The 25,452-nt window shown below is 39.6% G+C and overlaps 1 protein-coding gene and 1 non-coding gene across 4 annotated transcripts in view; one reads left to right on the forward strand and one right to left on the reverse strand.

Annotated features, from left to right (window-relative positions):
- The window catches only part of TRIM24 (tripartite motif containing 24), a 126,734-nt gene that overhangs the window by 14,950 nt on the left and 86,332 nt on the right, over positions 1-25,452 (forward strand). Inside the window, exon 1 of one of the 3 annotated variants that reach the window (XM_055115424.2) lies at positions 21,257-21,362. The exons of the other annotated variants lie outside the window; for them this stretch is intronic. Within the exon in view, the coding sequence (XP_054971399.1) occupies positions 21,272-21,362 (91 nt within the window). The 5' untranslated portion in view covers positions 21,257-21,271. Of the gene's footprint in view, positions 1-21,256; positions 21,363-25,452 lie in introns of those variants that run through there. 3 annotated transcript variants of the gene reach the window in all.
- LOC112440609 (small nucleolar RNA U13) lies at positions 6,998-7,101 on the reverse strand. Its single transcript, XR_003028633.1, has one exon. It is a non-coding gene; the product is annotated as a small nucleolar RNA U13 (small nucleolar RNA).

Raw genomic sequence — 25,452 nt, forward strand, 5'->3', positions numbered from 1 at the left:
TTAACATAGCAAAATCCAACTCTGTGGTTTTGTTTTCTTTTGTTGCTGTTTTGAGTCTGAGTCTTGCTCTCTCGCCCTGGCTAGAGTGCAGTGGTGTGATCTCACTGCAACCTCCAGGGTTCCGGCAATTCTCCTGCCTCAGCCTCCCAAGCAGCTGGGACTACAGGAGCGATGCACCATACCCAGCTAATTTTGGTATTCTTGGTAGAGATGACATTTTGCCATGTTGGCCAAGCTGGTCTTGAACACCTGGCCTCAGTGATCCACCCACCTCAGCATCCCAAAGTGTTGGAATTACTGGCGTGAGCCACTGCGCCTAGCCCAACTCTGTGTTTTATATAAAAGATACATCTGCAAAATCGAAAAACTCAAAGATTAGGAGGTTGGGCAAAGATATGCCAGACAAATATAATAAAAAGGGGTTATTATAGTTATTTTGCGCAAGGTAAAACTCAGGCCAGAAATCATTAAAGAGGTAGGACACATTATAAATAATGCTACAAGCTGCAGTCTGTAATGAAGATACGTTATTGGGTACATGGATATCATGACAGCTTTCATTTAAAAAAAAGAAGCTTCAGGAGAGTCATTAAGAGTTAGGAGCATATTAATAATAGAAGACCTAAAATCCATCTCAGTTCAAGATAGATCAACTGGACAAAAACTTCAGTAAGGCTATTGAGGACCTAGATTAACACAACTGAAAGGTAGATCTTAGGGTCATCTATTGCATATAAGAGAATATACATTTTTGTACATGCGCATGGGATGCTCATGAAAGATGATTATTGAGGTACAAAGAAAACTCTTAAAAATTTCTCCCAGACCGGGCGTGGTGGCTCACGCCTGTAATCCCAGCACTTTGGGAGGCCAAGGTGGGTGGATCATGAGGTCAGGAGTCCGAGACCAGCCTGACCAACATGGTGAAATCCTGTCTCTACTAAAAATACAAAAATTAGCCGGGCATGGTGGTGTGCGCCTGTAATCCCAGTTACTCAGGAGGCTGAGGCAGGAGAACCGCTTGAACCTGGGAGGCGGAGTTTGCAGTGAGCTGAGATCATGCCACTGCACTCCAGCCTGGGCGACAGAGCGAGACTCCGTCTCAAAATAAAAAAAAGAAAGAAAGAAATTCCCCCAAAATAGGTACAGCATTATACTTTGACATTATACTTTTTGGGTGAAACTGAGGAAAGGAAGATAATCCATTATATTGCTGGTGGGAATGCAGAATGCTAAAACTGGAAGGGAATTTGGCAATATCTAGTAAAATGCAAATGCATTTCCTCATTGACCTGGCAATCTCCACTTCTAGGAATGTATCTCAGAGATACAAATGCAAAATAATAAAGTGAGGCGTGCACAGTGTTATTTGTCTGTAGCACTGTTGATAATAATAAAAGATTGATATGACCACCAATAAATGACTGGTGGAATAAACTATGGTATATTATTGTGCCGCTGTAAAAAAGGAATGAAAAAGATATTAATACTGCTGTGGAGCGAATTCCATGATGTACTGTTAAGTAGAAATCAAGGTGCAGAAGAATGAGTATTATATGCTACCCTTTGTGTCTCTGTGTGTGTTTGTTTCTTAGCTCTATCCACTAAAAGGATCTAAAGCAACAGTATCTCCATGACAAGAAGAAAAAGAAAGAGAAAATATGTGCTTATATTTACAAATAAACAACGGAGGCCAGGCATGGTGGCTCACACCTGTAATCCCACACTTTGGGAGGCTGAGGCAGGAGAACTGCTTGAACCCAGGAGGCAGAGGTTGCAGTGAGCGGAGATCAGGCCACTGCACTCCAGCCTGGGAGACAAACAGAGACTCCATCTCAAAAAAACAAACAACAGTAGAATAAATAATTAAAAATGACTGCTAGCGAGGGAAGAAAAAGTTGGGAAGGAATTAGAGAAGAAAATTAGACCTCTGTAAATGTAACTGGTTCACAGTATTGACTTTGGAACTATGTAAATGTTTTATGAAACTAAACAAATATAAGTAACTCTCCCTGCTTCCCCAGCAAACAAAACAAATGAACGTTGTTCTGTATCAACCAGATAGTTTTACCTACATAGTAAAGGATTTTTGAAACTGATTTTTAAATCACAATATTGATTGTGCATTCCTAGTATGCTGTATTGTAAGCACAAAAAAACTTATATTGCATTCAGTGGTGTGTTTTTAGTGGTTATGTTGGTATTTTGAAACTATTCAGGTTTCATGTGAGGTAAAGCAAGCAGATACTTGTGGTAATATCATTAGGCATAGAAATTCCCAGGATAATGATGAAGGAAAGCTCCAGGATGGCAGCTTGCAGCAGGCTTGAAAAGGTTTGGAGCTGGACGAAGGACTTCATATTTCAGAGAAGGATACATTTGAGGGCACAAATGTAAAACTGTTTGATTAGCTGATATATTTGAACATATTGAAAAGGGTTTGCAGTTCTGTTGGAAAGTTTGCTGCTGATTTAGTGATAAATACTTAAAAACTAAGCAGATTTTTAAAATGCAGGCAATTGATAATTCGAGAATGAAATTGCTTGACAAAGAAAATATTGTACTATGCTCTGCACCTCAGTTGTGAATATTATTAAATGTTCATAATATATAAACATGTTTCATTTATCAGATTTCCAACTAAAATTATAAATTTGTTGGAAAACTAATAGAAATAAATGTCAGGAGGATGAGGAGGGAAAGATTTTTCGATGGGGTCTTATCTACATTTTCCACTGTAAGGCTGGACAGGTAAGCCTTGTGGTTTATAAATCTTGGAATGTTGTAATTTAAAAAGAAATTGGTTTATGTACTAGTGTAATTAAAGGAAACTGAGAAGTATATTGATTAATATTATAGGTCAGGGTAAGTTATTTTGTTTTGGGCACAGTGGTTCATTCCTGTAATCCCAGCACTCTGGAAGGCTGAGGCAGGAGGATCGCTTGAGACTAATTCAAGACCAGCCTGAGCAGCATAGCAAAAACCCTGTCTTTTTATTTATTTATTTATTTTTGAGGCAGCATCTTACTCTGCGGCCCAGGCTAGAGTGCAGTAGTGCAAACACAGCTTACTTCAGCCTTTATCCCCCGGGCTGAAGTGATCCTCCTACCTTAGCCTCTTGAGTAGCTGGGACTACAGGTGCATGCTACCACACCCAGCTAGTTTTTGTTTATTTTAGAACTCAGGGATTCATGAATGGGCAGTATCAGTTGAGCAAGTGGCTCAGTGCTCCACAGAAGGGGCAGGAGAGGGAAACTTTGATAAGGTGTTCTTGGCATCAAGACAGTAGAAAGTACCTAGTTAGAGGCTAGTTGGCAGTTTCTGATTCATAAAGTCACTAGAGGTTAGTTGGTGGTTTCTGATTAGTTAAGCTTAAGTTCACTTTGAGTTTGGTTTCTTTTTGCTTAAATAGGAACCCAAGGTGCTGTGGCCATCTCAGCATAGTGGCCTTCCAATTCATTATTTTAATAGGGATTAAGAAGATAAAAGTTAAGGCTCCATCCTTGACTTTTTAAAAAAGCCTAATCTTCCCTTAACAAATTCTGTCAATTATCCTTTCTACATCTCAGAAATCGGTTGCCTTCTTTTTATCTTCATTTCCTGAGGTCATTTCAGCTGCTTCCTAATTGTCCTTCCTACCTCTGAGGGTGCCTTCGCATTTTTGTTGAAGAGGTCTCCCCACCATGAACTGAAAACTTAGGATGCTTAAGCTTTTCAAAAAGTGTGAGGGAAACACATGTACAATTAACATATTAAGTGAATAATTATATAACCACCACTTAGATCAAGAAACACACATAGCCAGTAACCCCAAAAGTTCCTTGTCTGCTATATTTTTATCACTCCTTCCCTTTCCCTTAGAAGTTAACCGTTTGTCCAACCTTTTTTTTTTCTTCTTCTTCTTTTTGACAGGGTCTTGCTCTGTCACCTAGGCCAGAGTGTAGTGGTGCAATCAGGGATCACTGCAGCCTTTATCTCCCAGGTTCAAATGATCCTCCAGCCATAGAGTCCTGAGTAGCTGGGCGTGTGTCACCATGCCTGAATGAGACGGAGTTTTGCTCTTGTTGCCCAGGCGGGAGTGCAGTGGCGGGATGTTGGCTCACCGCAATCTCTGCCTCCTGGGTTCAAGCAATTCTCCTGCCTCAGCCTCCCAAGTAGCTGGGATTACAGGCATGTGACGCCTGGCTAATTTTTTATTTTTTAGTAGATATGGGGTTTCTCCATGTTTGTCAGGCTGGTCTCGAACTCCCGATCTCAGGTGATCTGCCTGCCTTGGTCTCCCAAAGTGCTGGGATTATAGGCGTGTCACTGCGCCCGGCATTTATTTTATTTTTTAATTTTATTTTCTTTTGAGACAGAGTTTTGCTCTTGTTGCCCAGACTGGAGTGCAATGGTGCGAGCTCAGCTCACTGCAGCTTCTGCCCCCGGGTTCAAGCGATTCTCCCACCTCAGCCTTCCAAGCAGCTGGAATTACAGACATGCGGCAACACGTCCGGTTAATTTTTGTGTTTTTAGTAGAGACAGGGTTTCGCCATGTTGGCCAGGCTGGTCTCAAACTCCTGAACTCAGGTGATCCACTAGCTTCGGCCTCCCAAAGTGCTGGGATTACAGGTGTAAGCCACCGCACCCGGGCCATGAATAAGTTTTTAAATTTTTTTTTGTAGTGACGAGGTCTCACTGTTACCTAGGCTGGTCTTGAACTCCTGAGGTCAAGCAGTCCTACCACCTCAGTCTCCCAAAGTTCTGGGAATACAGGCGTGAGGCACTGCACTTGGCCTGCCCCACTTTTATGTTAACAATTCCTTCATTTACGTAATGGTGAATGCTGTAACCTAGCTTTGTCTGTTTTGGGACTTTGTGTGAAAGGAATGGTGCTGGTGTATTTTATTTCTTCCTATCTTCATTTAACATTGAAGGGATCATCCATGTTGTTGCATATAGCTATAGTTTATTCATTTTTAATGCTATATAATACTTTGCACAAATATACCACAATTAAATTTTCCATTCTCTTATTGCTGTGTATTGGAAATGTTGCCTGTTTTTTGCTCTTTTTAAAGCAATGAAGCTATTAACATTCTTGTTAATATATCCTGCTGTTCATATATGTGAGTCCTGAGGTTTTGGTGTGTGGGTGTTTTTTTGTTTTGTTTTGTTTTTTTAAATACTGTAAGGCAGAATTCCTGATCATAGAGAAGGTGAACGCTCAAGTTAACTTTTACCAACTCTCATATACCCACTAGCAGTTCATGTATGTTCCTGTTGGCTCAGATGTAGATGTTCACTAACATTTTGTATTATCAATCTTTTTATTTTTTGGCAATCTTGTGGGTGTTTCCTGTTAACTTATTGGGATCTGAGAAGCTTTTCCTAAGTACCAGTTAGGTTGAGCACTTTCCATATCCATCATTTAGATTTCAGCTATTGTGAAGCACTTGTTTGAGTCTCTCCTATTTTTTCTTTTTGTTGGGTTATTTAAACTTTTTTTTTTCATTTTTTAAAAAGTTATTATTATTATTTTTTAAGACAGAGTTTCACTCTTGTTGCTCAGGCTGGAGTGCAATGGTGTAATCTCAGCTTGCTGCAACCTCTGACCCCCAGGTTCAAGCGATTCTCCTGCCTCAGCCTCCCGAGTAGTAGGGATTACAGGCATGTGCCACTACGCCCGGCTAATTTTGTATTTTTAGTAGAGATGGGGTTTCTCCATGTTGGTTAGGCTGGTCTCAAACTCCCGAGCTCAGTGATTCACCTGCCTTGGCCTCCCAAGTTATTATTTTTTTTTATGAGACTTGATCTTGCTGTGTTGTCCAGGCTGGTCTCAAACTCCTGGGCTCAAGCAATCCTTCTGCCTCAGCCTCCCAAATATCTGGGATGACAAGTATCCGCCACTGTGTCTGGCTATCTTAATTTTAATAGGAGTTATTTTATATTCTCGCTATCTTCTTCCATTCTGTTTGCCTTTTTTATAGGGTCTTTTATTTTTTGAATTTGAATTTTTGAATTTTATGAATCTCTGTGGTAAGTACTCTCGTTTTAAGAATCTTTCTGGGCTGGGCGCTGTAGCTCACACCTGTAATCCCAGTACTGTGGGAGGATCACTCGAGCCCAGGAGTTTGAGACTAGTGTGGGCAACATAGGGAGACCTTATCTCAATACAAACAAACAAACAAACAAAACGAGCCAGGCATGGTGGCACAAGCCTGTGATCTCAACTACTTGAGAGGCTAGTGTGGGAAGATTGCTTGGACCCAGGAGGACCCAGGGCTGCAGTGAGCCTTCATCATACCACAGCACTCCAACCTGAGTAACAGAGCAAGACCCTGTCTCCAAAAAAAAAAAGAAAAAAGAAAATATTTTATTTTAAAAGCTCTATAATTTTTCCTTCACATTTGGGTTTTCGTTTCATCTGCAGTTGATTTATATGTATGGTGAGGTTGCAGTCCAGTTTCACTTTTTACCTGCTATCCAAGCCCCATTAGCGGAAAATAGTACCATTCTTTTCCCAGTGCTCTACACCGCCGTGCTTATAATTATGTATGCGTGAGTCTGTTTCTTCCTTAGCAGTCTGATTTCTCTTTCTCAGGCAGTTTTAATCTGTTGATCTATTTGTTACTACCTGCACCAGGGCCACACTTTTTTTTTCCTTTTAGAAAAAAGGGTCTTGCTATGTTGCCCAATTTGGTCTCGTACTCCTGACCTCAAATTGTCCTCCTGTCTTGGTTTTGGGATTACAGGCATGAACCACTGCTTGGCCCATATTCTCTTTACAGTAGTTTTTGATAGCTGGCAAAGCAAGTCCTTATGTAACCCCTTACCAATACCTGTAATTATTTTTCAGAAGCATCTTCTAATTATTTTTTAGCTATTTGAATTATCACATAAGAATCCACCTATCAGGTTTCACAAAAAAACATGATAGGCTATTGGCATTATGAGAAATTGATAAAAAAATCACTTTGGGGAGAATATTATTATGCTTCTTAATCTTTTTCCTTTAAGTCAGATGGGTAGCGTGGTAGCATCCTAACAAAGTTTGAAGGAGGCACGTCGTACACATATGCCTGAAAACCTGATCATCATGCTTATGAACCACAAAAGGATCTTATGCTTTCTTTAGCAACTCGTTAAGTATAATTATTCCCATTGAGATTTTGCATGTCTTCTCTTAAAGTTTTTCTAGGTACTTGATAGGTTATGATGCTACTGTAAATGATATTCCATTTTAACTTCATTCTACCTTTTTGTTCCTGGTAAATATAAATACAAATGTGTGGGGGTTTTTTTCCTTTTTATTATTTTTTGTAGTGATGGTGTCTCACTATGTTGCCCAGGTGGGTCTTGAACTCCTGGACTCAAGTGATCCTCTCACTTTGGCCTCTCAAAATGCTGAGAGCTTTTGGCCACTATGCCTGGCCCAGATATGTTTTATATCTTAATTTGTTTTTGTTTTTTTGAGCCACAGTCTCCTTCTGTGACCCGGGCTGGAGTGCAGTGGCACAGTCAGGGATCACTGCAGCCTCAGCCTCCTGGGCTCAAGTCATCTTCCCACCTCATCCTCTCGAGTAGCTGGGACTACAGGCATGTACCACCATGCTCAGCTAATTTTTCCTCATTTTTGTAGGTGGGGGGGGGTCTCACTTTGTTGACCAGGCTGGTGTCAAATCCCTACACTCCTCTGGCCTTGGCCTCCCAAAGTGCTGGGATCCTAGGCATTAGCCACTGTGCCTGGACCCAAATGTTAAAAAAAATTTTTTTTCAATAACTTTGTTAAGTCTTTCTAATTCTAGTAAGTTCTCTGTAGCTTTGTTTGGCTTCTCTTGTATCTAATCATATCATCTGTGAATAATGACAGTGTTTATTATTTCCAATCTTTATGCCTTTTCTTTTTCTTGCTTTATCATGCTGCCTAAATTCTCCATTGTTGAATAAAAGTCAAGCCAGTGGATATTTATCTTGTTCCTGATCTCAGAAAGGAAGCTTCAACATTACACCATTAAATAGGAAGTTTGCTGTAGGATTTTATATAGATCTTTTATAAGCGTATAGATATTCCCATTGGTGAGGGAGGGATTCCTGCCATAGGATTATGAGGTTGGCCCAATACATAACATCTGACACTGGACAGATGAAATTGACAACAGTTTATTAGTCACATAGACTTGTATAGCCCTGGGGAGGACACTACATTGCCAGGCAGGGCCACATAATGGTTGCACTTGGGACGGAGTAAACAAACAGGGACTGTGGGAGATAGCCTTTTTATGTAGTATCATGAAAGTGGGGTGCCCCTGGTTCCCACAGGAGGATGAGATTGGCTTGTTTGAATAATTATATAGGTTGGCAAGGAACTGAAACTCAATATTTAAGCATAAGCAGAAATTGTGCCTGGTCGCTTTGATAAAGAGTATTTGGTTAAGGGACCCTCTCTGTGGAAGTAGAGTGGGGAGGAGAACTTGTGGTTAGGCTGTTCAAAGTCCTCCCAGTTTTACCAGAATCAAGGCAGTACATAATATTGAACCTCAATTCTAGGCCATATGCCTCCCCATTTATTTTCTAATATTCACAGAGGCATGTGTGTCTGTGAGTGTATCTTTTTGATCATAAATAGATTTTTTTTTTTTGAGACGGAGTTTCGCTCTTGTTGCCCAGGCTGGAGTGCAATGGCGCGATCTTGTCTCGCCTCAACCTCCACCTCCTGGGTTCAAGTTATTCTCCTGCCTCAACCTCCCGAGTAGCTGGGATTACAGGCATGTGCCACCACGCCTGGCTAATTTTGTATTTTTAGTAGAGATGGTGTTTCACCATGTTGGTCAGACTGGTCTGGAACTCTTACCCTCAGGTGATCCACCCACCTAGGCCTCCCAAAGTACTGGGATTATAGGCATGAGCCACCATGCCTGGCCTTAGATTTTTTTTTTTTTAAATATACTTTTTCTTATGTATCTAGTGAAAGCATAATTTTTCCTTTAATCTGTTAGGTGGTGAGTTCTAAGAATTGATTTTCTAATAGTAAAATAAACTTTCCTAGGCAGAAGTCTACTTAATGATGGTATATTATTATTTTCACATGCTGTAGGATTTGGTTTGCTAATACTTTGTTTATTACTTTTATGTTTATGAATTACCTTGGCCTGTGGTTTTTCTTTGTAATACTGCCCTTATGAATTTTCTTGTAGAGTTAGGCGAACTTCATAAAATGAATTACAGAGTGCTACTGATTTAATTTCCCTGAAGGAATTTGTGTAAGATTGGAATTAAAGTATTTCTTGAATATAAGGTAGCAGTCAGGGACTGGGCCTTTCTTTGTGGGAAGATTTTAACTCTGGATTCAGTTTTCGTAAAGGTTTATCTATAGGATTCTATTCTACTTGAGATACTATGGTAGACAGTTTTTTTCTAGGAATTTATACATTTTATATAAATTTTCAATTTTATTGATATAGGTAGTTGATAATAACCTCTTGGTAATTCTTTCTCTGTGTCATCTAACATTATGAATTTTCTTTTTCATTCCCAGTGCTGATTTTATAGGCCTTCCCTATTTCTTTCTCTTTCCTCAATATGGATTTTCAATTTTATTGGTTTCTTTGAAAAAATACATTAATAGTTCGATTTCATTTTATTAATTTCCTTTTATTTGGGAATATTTTACTATGCCTTGTCAATGTTTTGAGTACTTTTTTTTACAGTAGTAAAATATACATAACATAAAATTTACTACTTTAATCATATTCAAGTATATAATTCTGTGGCATTAAGTACATTCATAGTGTTCTGTAACTTTCACTGCTATTTCCAGAACTTTTTCATCATCCTGAGAAGAACTTTTTTTTTTTTTAATTATACTTTAAGTTGTAGGGTACATGTGCACAATGTGCAGGTTTGTTACATATATATGCATGTGCCATGTTGGTTTGCTGCACCCATTAACTCGTCATTTACATTAGGTATTTCTCTTAATGCTGTGCCTCCCCCATCCCCTCACCCCATGACAGGCCCCGATGTGTGATGTTCTCTGCCCTGTGTCCAAGTGTTCTCATTGTTCAGTTCCCACCTATGAGTGAGAACTTGCAGCATTTGGTTTTCTGTTTGCTCAGAATGATGGTTTCCAGCATCATCCATGTCCCTACAAAGGACATGAACTCATCCTTTTTTATGGCTGCATAGTATTCCATGGTGTATATGCACCACATTTTCTTAATCCAGTCTATCACTGATGGACATTTGGGTTGGTTCCAAGTCTTTCCTGTTGTCAGTAGTGCCACAATAAACATACATGTGCATGTCTTTATAGTAGCATGATTTATAATCCTTTGGGTATATACCCAGTAATGGGATCGCTGGGTCAAATGGTATTTCTAGTTCTAGATCCTTGAGGAATCGCCACACTGTCTTCCACAATGGTTAAACCAGTTTACACTCCCACCAACAGTGTAAAAGCACTCCTATTTCTCCACATCCTCTCCAGCACCTGTTCTTTCCTGACTTTTTAATGATCGCCATTCTAACTGGTGTGAGATGGTATCTCATTGTGGTTTTTGATTTGCATTTCTTTGATGACCAGTGATGATGAGCATTTTTCATGTGTCCGTTGGCTGCATACATGTTTTCTTTTGAAAAGTGTCTGTTCATATTCTTTGCCCACTTTTTGATGGGGTTGTTTGATTTTTTTCTTGTAAATTTACATTCTTTGTAGATTCTGGATATTAGCCCTTTGTCAGATAGGTAAATTGCAAAAATTTTTTCCCATTCTGTAGGTTGCCTGTTCACTCTGATGGCAGTTTCTTTTGCTGTGCAGAAGTTCTTTAGTTTAATTAGATCCCATTTGTCTATTTTGGCTTTTGTTGCCATTGCTTTTGGTGTTTTAGTCATGAAGTCCTTGCCCATGCCTGTGTCCTGAATGGTATTGCCTAGGTTTTCTTCTAGGGTTTTTATGGTTTTAGGTCTAACATTTAAGTCTTTAATCCATCTTGAATTAATTTTTGTATAAGGTGTAAGGAAGGGATCCGGTTTCAGCTTTCTACATACGGCTAGCCAGTGTTCCCAGAACCATTTATTAAATAGGGAATCCTTTCCCCATTTCTTGTTTTTGTCAGGTTTGTCAAAGATCAGATGGTTATAGATGTCTGATGTTATTTCTGAGGCCTGTATTCTGTCCTACTGGTCTGTATCTCTGTTTTGGTCCCAGTACCATGCTGTTTTGGTTACTGTAGCCTTGTAGTGTACTTTGAAGTCAGGTAGCATGATGCCTCCAGCTTTGTTCTTTTTGCTTAGGATTGTCTTGGCAATGCGGGCTCTTTTGTGGTTCCATATGAACTTTAAAGTAGTTTTTTTCCAGTTCTGTGAAGACAGTCATTGGTAACTTGATGGGGATGGCATTGAATCTATAAATTACCTTGGGCAGTATGGCCATTTTCACAATATTGATTCTTCCTATCCATGAGCATGGAATGTTCTTCCATTTGTTTGTGTCCTCTTTTATTTTGTTGAGCAGTGGTTTGTAGTTCTCCTTGAAGAGGTCCTTCACATCCCTTGTAAGTGGGATTCCTAGGTATTTTATTCTCTTTGAAGCAATTGTGAATGGGAGTTCACTCATGATTTGGCTCTCTGTGTGTCTGTTATTGGTGTATAAGAATGCTTGTGATTTTTGCACCTTGATTTTGTATCCTGAGACTTTGCTGAAGTTGCTTATCAGCTTAAGGAGATTTTGGACTGAGACAATGGGGTTTTCTAAATATACAATCATGTCATCTGCAAACAGGGACAATTTGACTTCCTCTTTTGCTAATTGAATACCCTTTATTTCTTTCTGTTGCCTGATTGCCCTGGCCAGAACTTCCAACACTATGTTGAACAGGAATGGTGAGAGAGGGCATCCCTGTCTTGTGCCAGTTTTCAAAGGGAATTTTTCAAAGGTCAGTTTTTGCCCATTCAGTATGATATTGGCTGTGGGTTTGTCATAAATAGTTCTTATTATTTTGAGATACGTTCCATCAATACCTAGTTTATTGAGAGTTTTTAGCATGAAGGGCTGTTGAATTTTGTCAAAGGCCTTTTCTGCATCTATTGAAATAATCATGTGGTTTTTGTCTTTGGTTCTGTTTATGTGATGGATTACGTTTATCAATATGCATATGTTGAGCCAGCCTTGCATCCCAGGGATGAAGCCCACTTGATCTTGGTGAATAAGCTTTTTGATGTGCTGCCGGGTTTGGTTTGCCAGTATTTTATTGAGAATTTTCGCATTGATGTTCATCAGGGATATTGGTCTAAAATTCTCTTTTTTTGTTGTGTCTCTGCCAGGGTTGGCAGATTTATGATGCTGGCCTCATAAAATGAGATAGGGAGGATTCCCTGTTTTTCTGTTGATTGGAATAGTTTCAAAAGGAATGGTACCAGCTCTTCTTTCTACCTCTGGTAGAATTTGGCTGTGAATATGTCTGGTCCTGGACTTTTTTTCATTGGTAGGCTCTTAATTATTGCCTCAATTTCAGAGACTGTTATTGGTCTATTCAGGGATTCAACTTCTTCCTGGTTTAGTCTTGGGAGTGTGTATGTGTCCAGGAATTTATCCATTTTTTCTAGATTTTCTAGCTTATTTCTGTAGAGGTGTTAATAGTATTCTCTGATGGTAGTTTGTATTTCTGTGGGATCGGTGGTGATATCCCCTTTGTCATTTTTTGTTGCATCTATTTGATTCTTCTCTTTTTTCTTCTTTATTAGTCTTGGTAGTGTTCTGTCTATTCTGTTGATGTTTTAAAAAAAAAAACCAGCTCCTGGATTCATGAATTTTTTGAAGGGTTTTTTGTGTCTCTATCTCCTTCAGTTCTGCTCTGATCTTAGTTATTTCTTGCCTTCTGCTAGCTTTTGAATTTGTTTGTTCTTGCGTCTCTAGTTCCTTTAATTGTAATGTTAGGGTGTCAATTTTAGATCTTTCCTGCTTTCTCTTGTGGGCATTTAGTGCTATAAATTTCCCTCCTCACACTGCTTTAAATGTGTCCCAGAGATTCTGGTACGTTGTGTCTTTGTTCTCATTGGTTTCAAAGAACATCTTTATTTCTGCCTTCATTTTGTTATGTACCCAGTAATCATTTAGGAGCAGGTTGTTCAGTTTTCATGTAGTTGTGCGGTTTTAAGTGAGTTTCTTAGTCCTGAGTTCTAATTTGATTGCACAGTGGTCTGAGAGACAGTTTGTTGTGATTTCTGTTCTTTTACATTTACTGAGGAGTGCTTTACTTCCAACTATGTGGTCAGTTTTGGAATAACTGCAGTGTGGTGCTGAGAAGAATGTATATTCTGTTGATTTGGGGTGGAGAGTTCTGTAGATGTCTCTTAGGTCTGCTTGGTGCAAAGCTGAGTTCAAGTCTTGGATATCCTTGTTAACCTTCTGTCTCATTGATTTATCTAATGTTGACAGTGGTGTGTTAAAGTCTCCCATTATTATTGTGTGGGAGTCTAAGTCTCTTTGTGGGTCTCTAAGGACTTGCTGTATGAATCAGGGTGCTCCTGTATTGGGTGCATATATATTCAGGTTAGTTAGCTCTTCTTGTTGAATTGATCCCTTTGCCATTATGTATTGGCCTTCTTTGTCTCCTTTGATCTTTGTTGGTTTAAAGTCTGTTTTATCAGAGACTAGGATTGCAACCTCTGCTATTTTTGCTTTCCATTTGCTTGGTAGATCTTCCTCCATCCCTTTATTTTGAGCCTATGTGTGTCTGTGCACGTGAGATGGGTCTCCCGAATATAGCACACTGATGGGTCTTGACTCTCGATCCAATTTGCCAGTCTTTGTCTTTTAATTGGGGCATTTAGCCCATTTACATTTAAAGTTAATATTGTTATGTGTGAATTTGATCCTGTCATTATGATGTTAGCCGGTTATTTTGCCCGTTAGTTGATGCAGTTTCTTCCTAGCATCGATGGTCTTTACAATTTGGCATGGTTTTGCAGTGGCTGGTCTCAGTTGTTCCTTTCCATGTTTAGTGCTTCCTTTAGGAGCTCTTGTAAGGCAGGCCTGGTGGTGACAAAAATCTCTCAGCATTTTCTTGTCTATAAAGGATTTTATTTCTCCTTCACTTATGAAGCTTGGTTTGACTGGATGTGAAATTCTGGGTTGAAAATTCTTTTCTTTAAGAGTGTTGAATATTGGCCCTCACTCTCTTGGCTTGTAGAGTTTCTGCCGAGAGATCCACTGTTAGTCTGATGGGCTTCCCTTTGTGGGTAGGTAACCTGACCTTTCTTTCTGGCCGCGCTTAACGTTTTTTCCTTCATTTCAACCTTGGTGAATCTGACAATTATGTGTCTTGGAGTTGCTCTTCTCGAGGAGTATCTTTGTGGTGTTCTCTGTATTTCCTGAATTTGAACGTTGGCCTGCCTTGCTAGGTTGGAGAAGTTCTCCTGGATAATATCCCGAAGAGTGTTTTCCAGCTTGGTTCCATTCTCCCTGTCACTTTCAGGTATACCGATCAGACGTAGATTTGGTCTTTTCACAAAGTCCCTTATTTCTTGGAGGCTTTGTTCATTTCTTTTTACTCTTTTTTCTCTAAACTTCTCTTCTCGCTTCATTTCATTCATTTGATCTTCAATCACTGATACCCTTTCTTCCACTTGATCGTATTGGCTACTGAAGCTTGTGCATGCATCACCTAGTTCTCATGCCATGGTTTTCAGCTCCATAGGTCGTTTAAGGTCTTCTCTACACTGTTTATGCTCATTAGCCATTCCTCTAATCTTTTTTCAAGGTTTTTAGCTTCCTTGTGATGGGTTTGAACATCCTCCTTTAGCTCGGAAAAGTTTGTTATTACCAACCTTCTGATGCCTACTTCTGTCAACTCATCAAAGTTATTCTCCGTCCAGCTTTGTTCCGTTGCTGGCGAGGAGCTGTGATCTTTTGGAGAAGAGGCGCTCTGGTTTTTAGAATTTTCAGCTTTTCTCTGAGCAGAACTTCTTTACCCATTAAGCAAGAACTCCTCCCTATTGCCCCTTCCTCCTAGCCCCTGGTAACCTCTTTTCTGCTTTCACAAATAGAACTTTTTATTTGCCACAATTAGAAAACAGATTATTGGACTGTGGTTCATATCCAACAGCTCATTCAACATTAGCACGTATCTCATCCCCAGTTTCTTTTCTAGCACTGCTACCTTCACTGTGAAGCTCCATGAGTTTTTCCAGTTCAAACCTGGGCTTCTTCAGCATTTTTACTTTTCTACTGAAAACATCATGGAGAGGAGAAATAGATTGGCAAGCCTTTTCTATGTCTTTTCCAGTGCTATCCGGAATCTATGTATTGACCACGTCTTTCAAGTCATTTGTCTGTACCTGTCAGGTCATGATTTCCAGCATCTTTTTCTGGATTTGGCAGACCTGTTGGTGCAGAGCATAAGAGATCTTCCATATCTGATTGTTGGTTTTTTTAGTAAAACCAATACAGAACAAATGAAACAAGTAATCATAAGTAGTAGTCTTGATGTCAACATGAGCTTCAATCATGGTCTGCCATTTTTTCACCCCGGAACACATTTTGTCCTGGAGTAAGACCCATGCCATGAAAGTTAAGTCAGGCAATTTTTGCCCTGAACATCTTTGGTAATCAGTTTGAATTTTCTAAATGCAACTTCATCATTCTGCAAGTCAACAAGACTCACTGCAAACACATAACCCTTGAGACCATCAGATGCAATTTTTGTTCCTTGGTTTTGGTGACTAGTGTCTTTCTGATATTTCTTGGACATAGCAGGAGCTTTCACATCATACCACTCTTTCTGAGAAAATGGATCAACTACCTTTTTGGCTCCCTTTGCTGCCTTTCATAAGGCGCTTGTTCTTTTTTTTTTTTTTTTTTTTTTTTAATTATACTTTAAGTTTTAGGGTACATGTGCACATTGTGCAGGTTAGTTACATATGTATACATGTGCCATGCTGGTGCGCTGCACCCACTAACTCGTCATCTAGCATTAGGTATATCTCCCAATGCTATCCCTCCCCCCTCCCCCCTCCCCACCACAGTCCCCAGAGTATGATATTCCCCTTCCTGTGTCCATGTGATCTCATTGTTCAATTCCCACCTATGAGTGAGAATATGTGGTGTTTGGTTTTTTGTTCTTGCGATAGTTTACTGAGAATGATGGTTTCCAATTTCATCCATGTCCCTACAAAGGATATGAACTCATCATTTTTTATGGCTGCATAGTATTCCATGGTGTATATGTGCCACATTTTCTTAATCCAGTCTATCATTGTTGGACATTTGGGTTGGTTCCAAGTCTTTGCTATTGTGAATAATGCCGCAATAAACATACGTGTGCATGTGTCTTTATAGCAGCATGATTTATAGTCATTTGGGTATATACCCAGTAATGGGATGGCTGGGTCAAATGGTATTTCTAGTTCTAGATCCCTGAGGAATCGCCACACTGACTTCCACAATGGTTGAACTAGTTTACAGTCCCACCAACAGTGTAAAAGTGTTCCTATTTCTCCACATCCTCTCCAGCACCTGTTATTTCCTGACTTTTTAATGATTGCCATTCTAACTGGTGTGAGATGATATCTCATAGTGGTTTTGATTTGCATTACCATTCAGGACATAGGCGTGGGCAAGGACTTCATGTCCAAAACACCAAAAGCAATGGCAACAAAAGCCAAAATTGACAAATGGGATCTAATTAAACTAAAGAGCTTCTGCACAGCAAAAGAAACTACCATCAGAGTGAATAGGCAACCTACAACATGGGAGAAAATTTTTGCAACCTACTCATCTGACAAAGGGCTAATATCCAGAATCTACAGTGAACTCAAACAAATTTACAAGAAAAAAACAAACAACCCCATCAAAAAGTGGGCGAAGGACATGAACAGGCACTTCTCAAAAGAAGACATTTATGCAGCCAAAAAACACATGAAAAAATGCTCATCATCACTGGCCATCAGAAATGCAAGGCGCTTGTTCTTGACAACTGCTATCGTGCTGCTCCTCTTTCCTTCTGTCCTTGGGAGTTTGCCTATTCTAGAACCTCATAAAAATAGAATTATGCAATATTTGTCCTTTTCTGGTCTGACTTATTTCCTTTAGCATAGTATTTTCAAGTTTTATCCATAGCGTAGCATATATCAGACATCACTTCTTATGGGTGAATAATACTCCATTGTAAGGGTATAGCACATTTTATTTACACATTGATCTTTTAGTGGATATTTAGGCTGCCCACTCTTTAGCTCTTATGAATAATACTGCTATGAACATTGGTGTCCAGGTATCTGTTAGTCCCTGTTTTCAGTTCTTTTTGGGTGTATAGGAGTAGAATGGCTGTTAGCTTTTTGGTGAACTACCAAACTGTTACCACAGCAGCTCCACCATTTTGCATCGTGTCAGCAGTGCACAAGAGTTATAATTTCTCCACATCCTGGACAACGTGTATTTTTCCTTTTATTTATTTAATTTTTTGGATGAGAGCCATCCCTAGTGGGTGTGAAGTGGTAATCTCATTGTGGTTTTGATTTGCATTTCCCAAATGATGTTGAAAATCATTTCATGTGCTTGTTGGTTGCTGTTTTTTTTTTTATCTTCTTTGGAGAAATGTCAGATAGGCACAGTGGCTCAACACTTATAATCCCAGCTATTTGGGAGTCTGCAGTGGCAGGATCACTTGAGCCCAGGAGTTCGAGACCAGACTGAGCAACAAAGGGAGACCCTGTCTCTACAACAATACAAGTAAAAAAATTCAGCCAGGCATGGTGGTACATGACTGTAGTCCCAGCTACTCAGGAGGCTGAGGCAAGAGGAACACTTGAGCCTAGGAGGTGGAGGCTGCAGTGAGCTGTGATTGTTATCACTGTCCTCTAGCCTGGGCAACAGGATAATACTCTGTCTCCAAAAAAAAAAAATAAAATAAAATAAATGTCTATTCAAGTTCTTTACCTATTTTTGAATTTTTGTTGTAAAAGTTTATATATTCTGGATACTAAGCACTTACAAGATACATGATGTGCAAATATATTCTCCCATTCTGACGGTTGTCTTTTTTACCGTCTTGATAATGTCCTTTGATGTACTGTTGTTTTAATTTTGGTGAAGGGGACATCCTGCAAAGTAGCAGAGTAGGAATTTCTAGGAGTTAATCCTTACATTGAAACAACCAGTAAACTGGAAAAAATGACCAGAATCAACTTGCAGTCTGTGGTGCCAGGGGAGTGCTTGATGAAGGGAGAGGCTAATGCTCTTGCAGAATAATTTGGGGAAAGTCTCAAATGGACTGTGCCAGCCATCAACAAGCAAAAATAAGCCATCCCTTAGACGTTGGAAAATTATAGTTGTAAAGTTACTGCAGTAACAAGATCTGAGTTTATCCTGCTTGGAGCTTATTGAGCATCTTACATGCATGGATTCATGTTCTTCATCAAATTTAGGAAGTTTTTAGGTATTAATTATTCCATATGTTTTTTGCCTCTTTCTCTTCTAGGACTTGTTCAATGGTGTTCCACAGGTGCCTTAGGTTCTGTTAATTTTTTCTTTATTTTTTCATTTTAATCTTCAGACTGGATAATTTCAATTATTTTATCTTCAAGTTTGCTGTTTCTTCTTCCTGCTCAAATCTGCCATTGTACTGCTGTATGAATTTTTCATTTTAGCTCTTGGGCTTTTCAGCTTCAGAATTTCTTTTTGGTTCTTTTGTATAATGTGTGTCTCTTTACTGACATTCCCTGTTTGTTCATATACTCTTCTGATATCCTTTAGCTCTTTGTGCATAGTTTCTTTTATCTCACTGAGCATATTTGAGACAGTTGATTTAACATCTTTGACTAGTCGTTTTACTGTCTGGGCTGTCCCAGGGATAGTTTTCTGTCAAATTATTTTTTTCTTATGAACCAGCTATGTGCTATGATTTATAATTCGTTTGTTGAGAACCAAACAATTTAAGTATTACAATGGGTTGGTAACTCTGGAAAACAGATTCTCCTTCTACTCAGGGATTTATTTTGTTGTTTGTTGAGGTCTAAAGTTGTCTATTAGTATAGTGACTTTTCCAAGAAATTTTTGCGAAGTCTTTGTTCCTTGTTATGTGTGTTACTGAAGTTTCTGTCCCATTATCTCTGTATCTGCTTGCAGCCTCTCATATTTTAAAATGTCTAGATTTTTAAAAAATAGTGTGTAATCCTTTTTAAGTGTTCTGATAGATGTCACCAGAGAAGCCGCTGTAAGCCTAAGGGGGTCAAATATAACCAACCATCTCTGTTGATCCTCAGGGGGTCAAATATAGCCAACCATCTCTGCTGATCCTCAGGGAACTGCCATACCAATTAAATCACGCTCCAGCATTTTAGAGCACAAAGTCTTTACTGTTCACTATAGCAACAGCGAGCCATTCTAGGAACGCTGTCCCCATGTTGCAGCAGGACTATGGAATGGGTCATGGTAGCTGGCTTATGCATGCCAGTCTCTTACCAAAGGTAAGACAGTCACCTTGATAATACCAACAACCTTATCACAGCTGTCTAAAATGGTATTATTTCCCAGTAGTCTAATACAAGTCCATCTTCCATTTTTTCCCTTTTCCCAAAAATGCCGTTTATATCTGTTTTATTATTGTTGTTGTTGTTGTTGTTGTTATTATTATTATTATTATTATTTTGGAGATGGAGTTTCACTCTTATTGCCCAGGCTGGAGTGCAATGGCACGATCTCAGCTCACTGGAACCTCCGCCTCCTGGGTTCAAGTGATTATCTTGCCTCAGCCTCCCAAGTAGCTGGGATTACAGGCGCCTGCCACCATGCCCAGCTAATTTTTATATTTTTAGTAGAGATGAGGTTTCACCATGTTGGCCAGTCTGGTCTCAGACTCCTGACCTCAGGTGATCTGTCCACCTCCACCTCCCAAAGTGCTGGGATTACAGGTGTGAGCCACTGTGACTGGTGTTATTATTTTTTAAATAGAGACAGGGTCTCACTGTGTTGCCCAGTCTGCTCTTGAACAGCTGGCCTCGAGTGACCCTCCCGCCTTGGCCTCCCAAAGTGTTAGGATTACAGGCATGAGCCACCACACCTGGCCATGTTTCTGTTAGTCTGGAATTACTTCTGTGATTAATATGAATGGTGGCTCATGCCTGTAATCCCAGCACTTTGGGAGGTTGAGGCAGGAGGACCACTTGATGGCAAGAGTTCAAAACCAGCCTGGGCAACATAGCAAGACCCCTTCTGTGTTTTAAAAAAGAAAAAAAGATGGAACAACAACAAAAAGAAAGATGTTAAACCTTGCAATAAGGAGTGTGTCAACTAAAACTATACCAATATAGCTATTTTTCACCTATCAGGCAAAAATCCAAATGTTTGTTAACATACTCTATTTGAGACTTTGAGAAACTGGATATTGTTATACATTCCCAACAAGAGTATATTTGGTTGTTTCTAACAAAATTGCAGGTTTTTTTATCCTTTGACCCACAAACCCACTTCTAAGAATTTATTTTAAGGGTACATCTGCCACTAGTAAAGTGACATGTAGACAGAGTTATTCATTGCAATAGTCATCATTGTAATAGCAAAAGATGGGAAATAAGCTGTAAAAAAGACTGGTTGAGGTACATACCATGTGGGGAAAAAAAGAATGCAGGTAGATCTGTATTCACTGTTATGGAGTGATCACCAAGATGTATTGTTAAGTTAAAACAACAGCAACAACAACAAAAAGCTGCAGTACAATGTTTTTTGCAAAAAGAACTTCTAGGAAAAAGGAAAAAGAAATATTCGCATACCAGAAAACACGGCTTAATAAAAATGATTATTTATAGGGAAGGTGAAGTAGGGCAAATAGAATTGAGTGATAAAGATGCAAGAGAAATTTGCTATACTTTTTAATAAGTTTTTGACTTTTGAACCAATGTAAATGTTTTACATATTCAAAAATAAGTGTATATCTAAACTAAAAGTAAACTCTAAAAGTAGTGAACCTACAAAATGTATCGAATTGGCAACATAGCAGCGTATTGTGGGATTTTATTATTGATTCTGACAGTCTGTTTCAACTAATGCATCTTAGTCTTTAACAATATTTCTGCTGGATTTAGGATTCTGGTTAGGCAATTTTTGCACTTGGAAGACAGCCTTCTACTGTCTTCTGACTTACACTGTAGCTGACAAAAGTAGGCTAACAGGCCTACTTTTGTCTTTTTTCATGATAATTCATCCTTTTTTCTTTGTATTTAAGGCTTCTCTTTGTCTTTGATTTCTGCAGTTTTAGGATGGTATATTTATTTTCTTTATCTTTTTTTTATAGGGATGGGATCTTATTGTTTTGCCCAGGCTGGTCTCAAACTTCTGGCCTCAAGCAATCCTCCTGCTTCAGCCTCCCAAAATGTTGGGATTACAGGTGTGAGCCACCATGTCCAGTCTAGTGTGATGTATTTAGATGTTAGTTTCTTTTTATTCTACTTGAGAGTCATTGGACTTGGGAAACTTGTAGGCTCTGTTACTTCACTTCTACAAAATTCTTGCCCATTTTATTTTCTCTCAGTCCATCCTTTTGAGACTCTGATTAAATACTTGTTATATAATCGATATGTATATGTCTGTTTCTGGACTCTATTCTGTTTCATTGTTTGTATTTCTCTCCTTTCTCAAATACCACTCTGATTACTGTAGCTCTATCCATAGTAAATCTTGAAATCAAGTAGCATAAGTCCTCCAAATTTGGTATTTTTTGAATTGTTATTGCTATTCTCTGTCTTTTGCATTTTCATTAAATTTTAGGATCAGTTTGTTAGTTACTACAAAATGATCCCCTGCTGGGATTTTAATTGGGATTGCATTGAATCTTTAGATCAGTTTGGAGACATGGAATCTCAACTGTGTTGAGTCTACCAATCTAATAATGTTTTTAATGTCTCTATTTAGGTCTTCTTTAATCTTCATTTTGTGTTTTTTACTATACATGTCCTGCATATCTTTGGTTAATATTACCCCTATTTCGTGTAGCTTTTTTTTGGGAATGCTTTAGGATTTTTTGCATATACAATCACATCACCTGTGAATATAGTTTTACTTCTTCCTTTCCAATCTGGATTTATTTATTTTTTATTGTGTCTTTTTGCACTCACTAAAACAGTTCCGAACAGAAGTGCTAAGAGTGGACATCCTTGCCTTCTTCCTGGTGACAGCAGAAAGGATTCTGTATTTCATCATTAAATATATATTAGCTGTAGGTTTTTCAGAGATGGTCTTTATCAGGTTGAAGAAGTTTCCATCTGTTGTTAGGTTCTTGAAAGTTTGTTATGGATAGGTGAATTTTTCAGATTTTCTTTTCCTTTTTTAAATTGTATTTTCTTTAGTAGAGATGAGATCTCACTATGTGGCCCAGGCTGGTCTTGAACTCCAGGCCTGTAGTAATCCTCCTGCCTCAGCCTCGCAAAGCACTGGGATTTCAGGCATGAGCCTCTGTGCCCAGCCAAAATTTTTCAGATTTTTTTTTCCAGATATATTGAGATGATCAAAGAAGGCTTTTCTCCCTTATTTTGTTAACATAATGAGTTATTTGAATGCTCAACCAACCTTGTATTTCAGGAATAAACCCTGCTTAATCATGATGTATATGTATTTTTATGTATTTCTGGGTTTGATTTTCTAGTGTTCTGTTAATGATTTTTTGTTACTTTTTGTTTATGAGAGAGATTGTTCTGTAATTTTCTTTTCTTGTAATGACTGTCCAATTTTAGTATCAGGGTAATACTGGCCTCATAAAATAAGGTTGGAATTATTTCTTTTCTGAAAGAGTTTGCTTAGGGATGGTCTTACCTTTTTTAAATATTGAATAGAATTCACCAGTGGAGCCCTTTGTGTCTAGACTTTTCTTCGTGGGAAGGTTTTTTGTTTGGTTGGTTTGGTTTGGATCTTTTTTGTAGAGAAGGAGTTTCACCTTGTTCCCCAGGCTGGTCTTGAAATCCTGGGCTCAAGCAATCCTCCCATCTTGGCCTTCCAAAGTGCCAGTATTACAGGTGTGAGCCACCGCGCCTGGCCGATGGGAAGGTTTCAATTACAATTTCTTTTATTTTTTATTTTTTATTTTTTTGAGAAAGAGTCTCGCTCTGTCTCCCAGGCTGGAGGGCAGTAGCTTGATCTTGGCTCACTGCAGCCTCCACCTCCTGGGTTCAATCTCCCTGCCTCAGCCTCCCAAGTAGCTAGGATTAGGCAGCTACCACCATGTACAGCTAATTTTTGTATTTTTAGTAGAGACAGGGTTTCACCATGTTGGCCAGGCTGGTCTCAAACTCCTGACGTCAGGTGATCCGTCCTGACGTCAAGTGTGAATCACCACGCCCAGCCTGTTGTTGGTTTTTGAGACAGGGTCTGGCTCTGTCACCCAGGCTGGAGTGCAGTGGTGCAATCTCAGCTCACTGCAACCTCTGCCTCCTGGGCTTAAGCCATCCTCCCACCTCAGCCTCCCAAGTAGCTGGGACTACAGGCACACGCCACCATACCTGGCCAATTTTTTATTTTTATTTGTAGAGATGGGGTTTCACCATGTTGTCCATGCTGGTCTTGAACTTCTGAGCTCAAGTGATCCGCCTGCCTCGGCTGTCCAAAGTGCTGGGATTACAGGCATGAGCCTCCGTGCCTGACCCTGTGTGGTTTTTTTATTTTTATTTTTACTTATTTATTTATTTTTTGAGACAGGGTCTCACTCTGTCACCTAGGCTGGGGTGCAGTGGCGCAATCTCAGCTCACTGCAACCTCTGCCTCCCAGGCTCAAGCCATCCTCCCACTTCAGCCTCTTGATCCTGTCATTCAACTCACTTGAGTAACTGGGACCACAATCACATGCCACCACTCCTGGCTAATTTTTGTTTTTATTTTATTTTTTATTTTTTTCCGAGACAGAGTCTCGCTCTGTCACCCAGGTTGGAGTGCAGTGATGCGATCTTGGCTTACTGCCGCCTCTCCCTCCTGGGTTCAAGCGATCCTCCTGCCTCAGCCTCCCGAGTAGCTGGGATTACAGGCGCCTGCCATCACACCAGGCTAATTTTTGTATTTTTAGTAGAGATAGGGTTTCACCACGTTGGCCAGGCTGGTCTTGAACTCTTGAGCTCAAGTGATCCTCCCACTTTGGCCTCCCAAAGTACTGGGGTTACAGGCATGGCCAGTGTGCCTGGCCCCCTGTGTGGGTTTAGCTATAAATTTATTTACACGTTTTATTTTCCTGTATATGTTATATCTTGGTGAATATCTCATGCATGCTTAAAGAATGTGCCTTCTGCTCACATTGTTTTTTCTTTTTCTTTTTTTTCCGAGACGGAGTTTTGCCCAGGCTGGAGTGCAGTGGTGTGATCTCAGCTCACTGCAACCTCTGCCTCCTGGGTTCAAGCAATGCTACCTCCTCCTCCTGAGTAGCTGGGATTATAGGCATGCACCACCATGCTTGGCTAATTTTGTACCTTTAGTAGAGACAGGGTTTCACCATGTTGACCAGGCTGGTCTTCAACTCGTGACCTCAGGTGATCCTCCTGCCTTGGCCTCCCAAAGTGTTGGGATTACAGGTGTGAGCCACCATGCCTGGCCTGCTCACATTGTTTTTTTAAATGTCAATTGGATCAGGTTTGATTCTTTTGTTCAAGTCTTCTATATGTTTACTGATTTTTCTGTCTACTGCTCTATTGATTTCTGAGAGGGGAGAGTTGAAATCAACAAATGTAATGTGGATTTGTCTTTTTTAAAAATTTTTTTTTAGCTGTATCAATTTCTACATTATATTTTCAGAAGCTCTGTTAATTAGATGCATATGCATTTAGGATTATGTCTTGATGAGTTAACCCCTTTATCATGTTCTCACTTTATCTCTTGTAAATAGTCCTTGTTCTAAAGTCTGCTTTGTCTGAGAGTATTATTAAGTCCTCCTGGTTTCATATTATGAAGGATGTTCACTGTGTACTGGTTACCATTTTAGCCCACTATATTTTGGGCTGTATTTTTACTACTTGCCTGAGTCCAGTGAGTCAAAACATTTATAAGCACAACAGGTTACATGAAGTCCAGTTTTATTACCCACAGATGGGCAGCAAGGGACAGGAGAAGCTTAGCATTCATTGCAAATCGGTCCCTCAAGGCTTGGGAAAGCTGCCCAGAACAGATGGTCTCTTGTCTGTGGATCGCAGCTAAGGGACCCAGGAAAGAAGGTTTATGTCCCAGGAGCAACATGATTCACTGGGCTAAAGCATTGGAGGACATCCTGTCTGAGGGTGGAGGGAATGACAGGAACAGAAACGGAGGCTCTTCCAACCAGCTCCTCCTTGTCTCAGGATGCTTCATTCCCAGCATGTTATACAGTTACACAAAGGTGTGGGGCAGGGCAGGGAACTGGCTTGGTTCAAGGCAACCTGGAGCACTGTACATATGCTTATTATTTGAATGTGTATCTGTTAGCATTCTGTTTTTTTGTTTTTTGTTTTTCCTTTAACCTCTCTCTATGT

Source organism: Pan paniscus, chromosome 6 (genome assembly GCF_029289425.2).
Source record: "Pan paniscus chromosome 6, NHGRI_mPanPan1-v2.0_pri, whole genome shotgun sequence".
Classification (NCBI taxonomy): domain Eukaryota; kingdom Metazoa; phylum Chordata; class Mammalia; order Primates; family Hominidae; genus Pan; species Pan paniscus.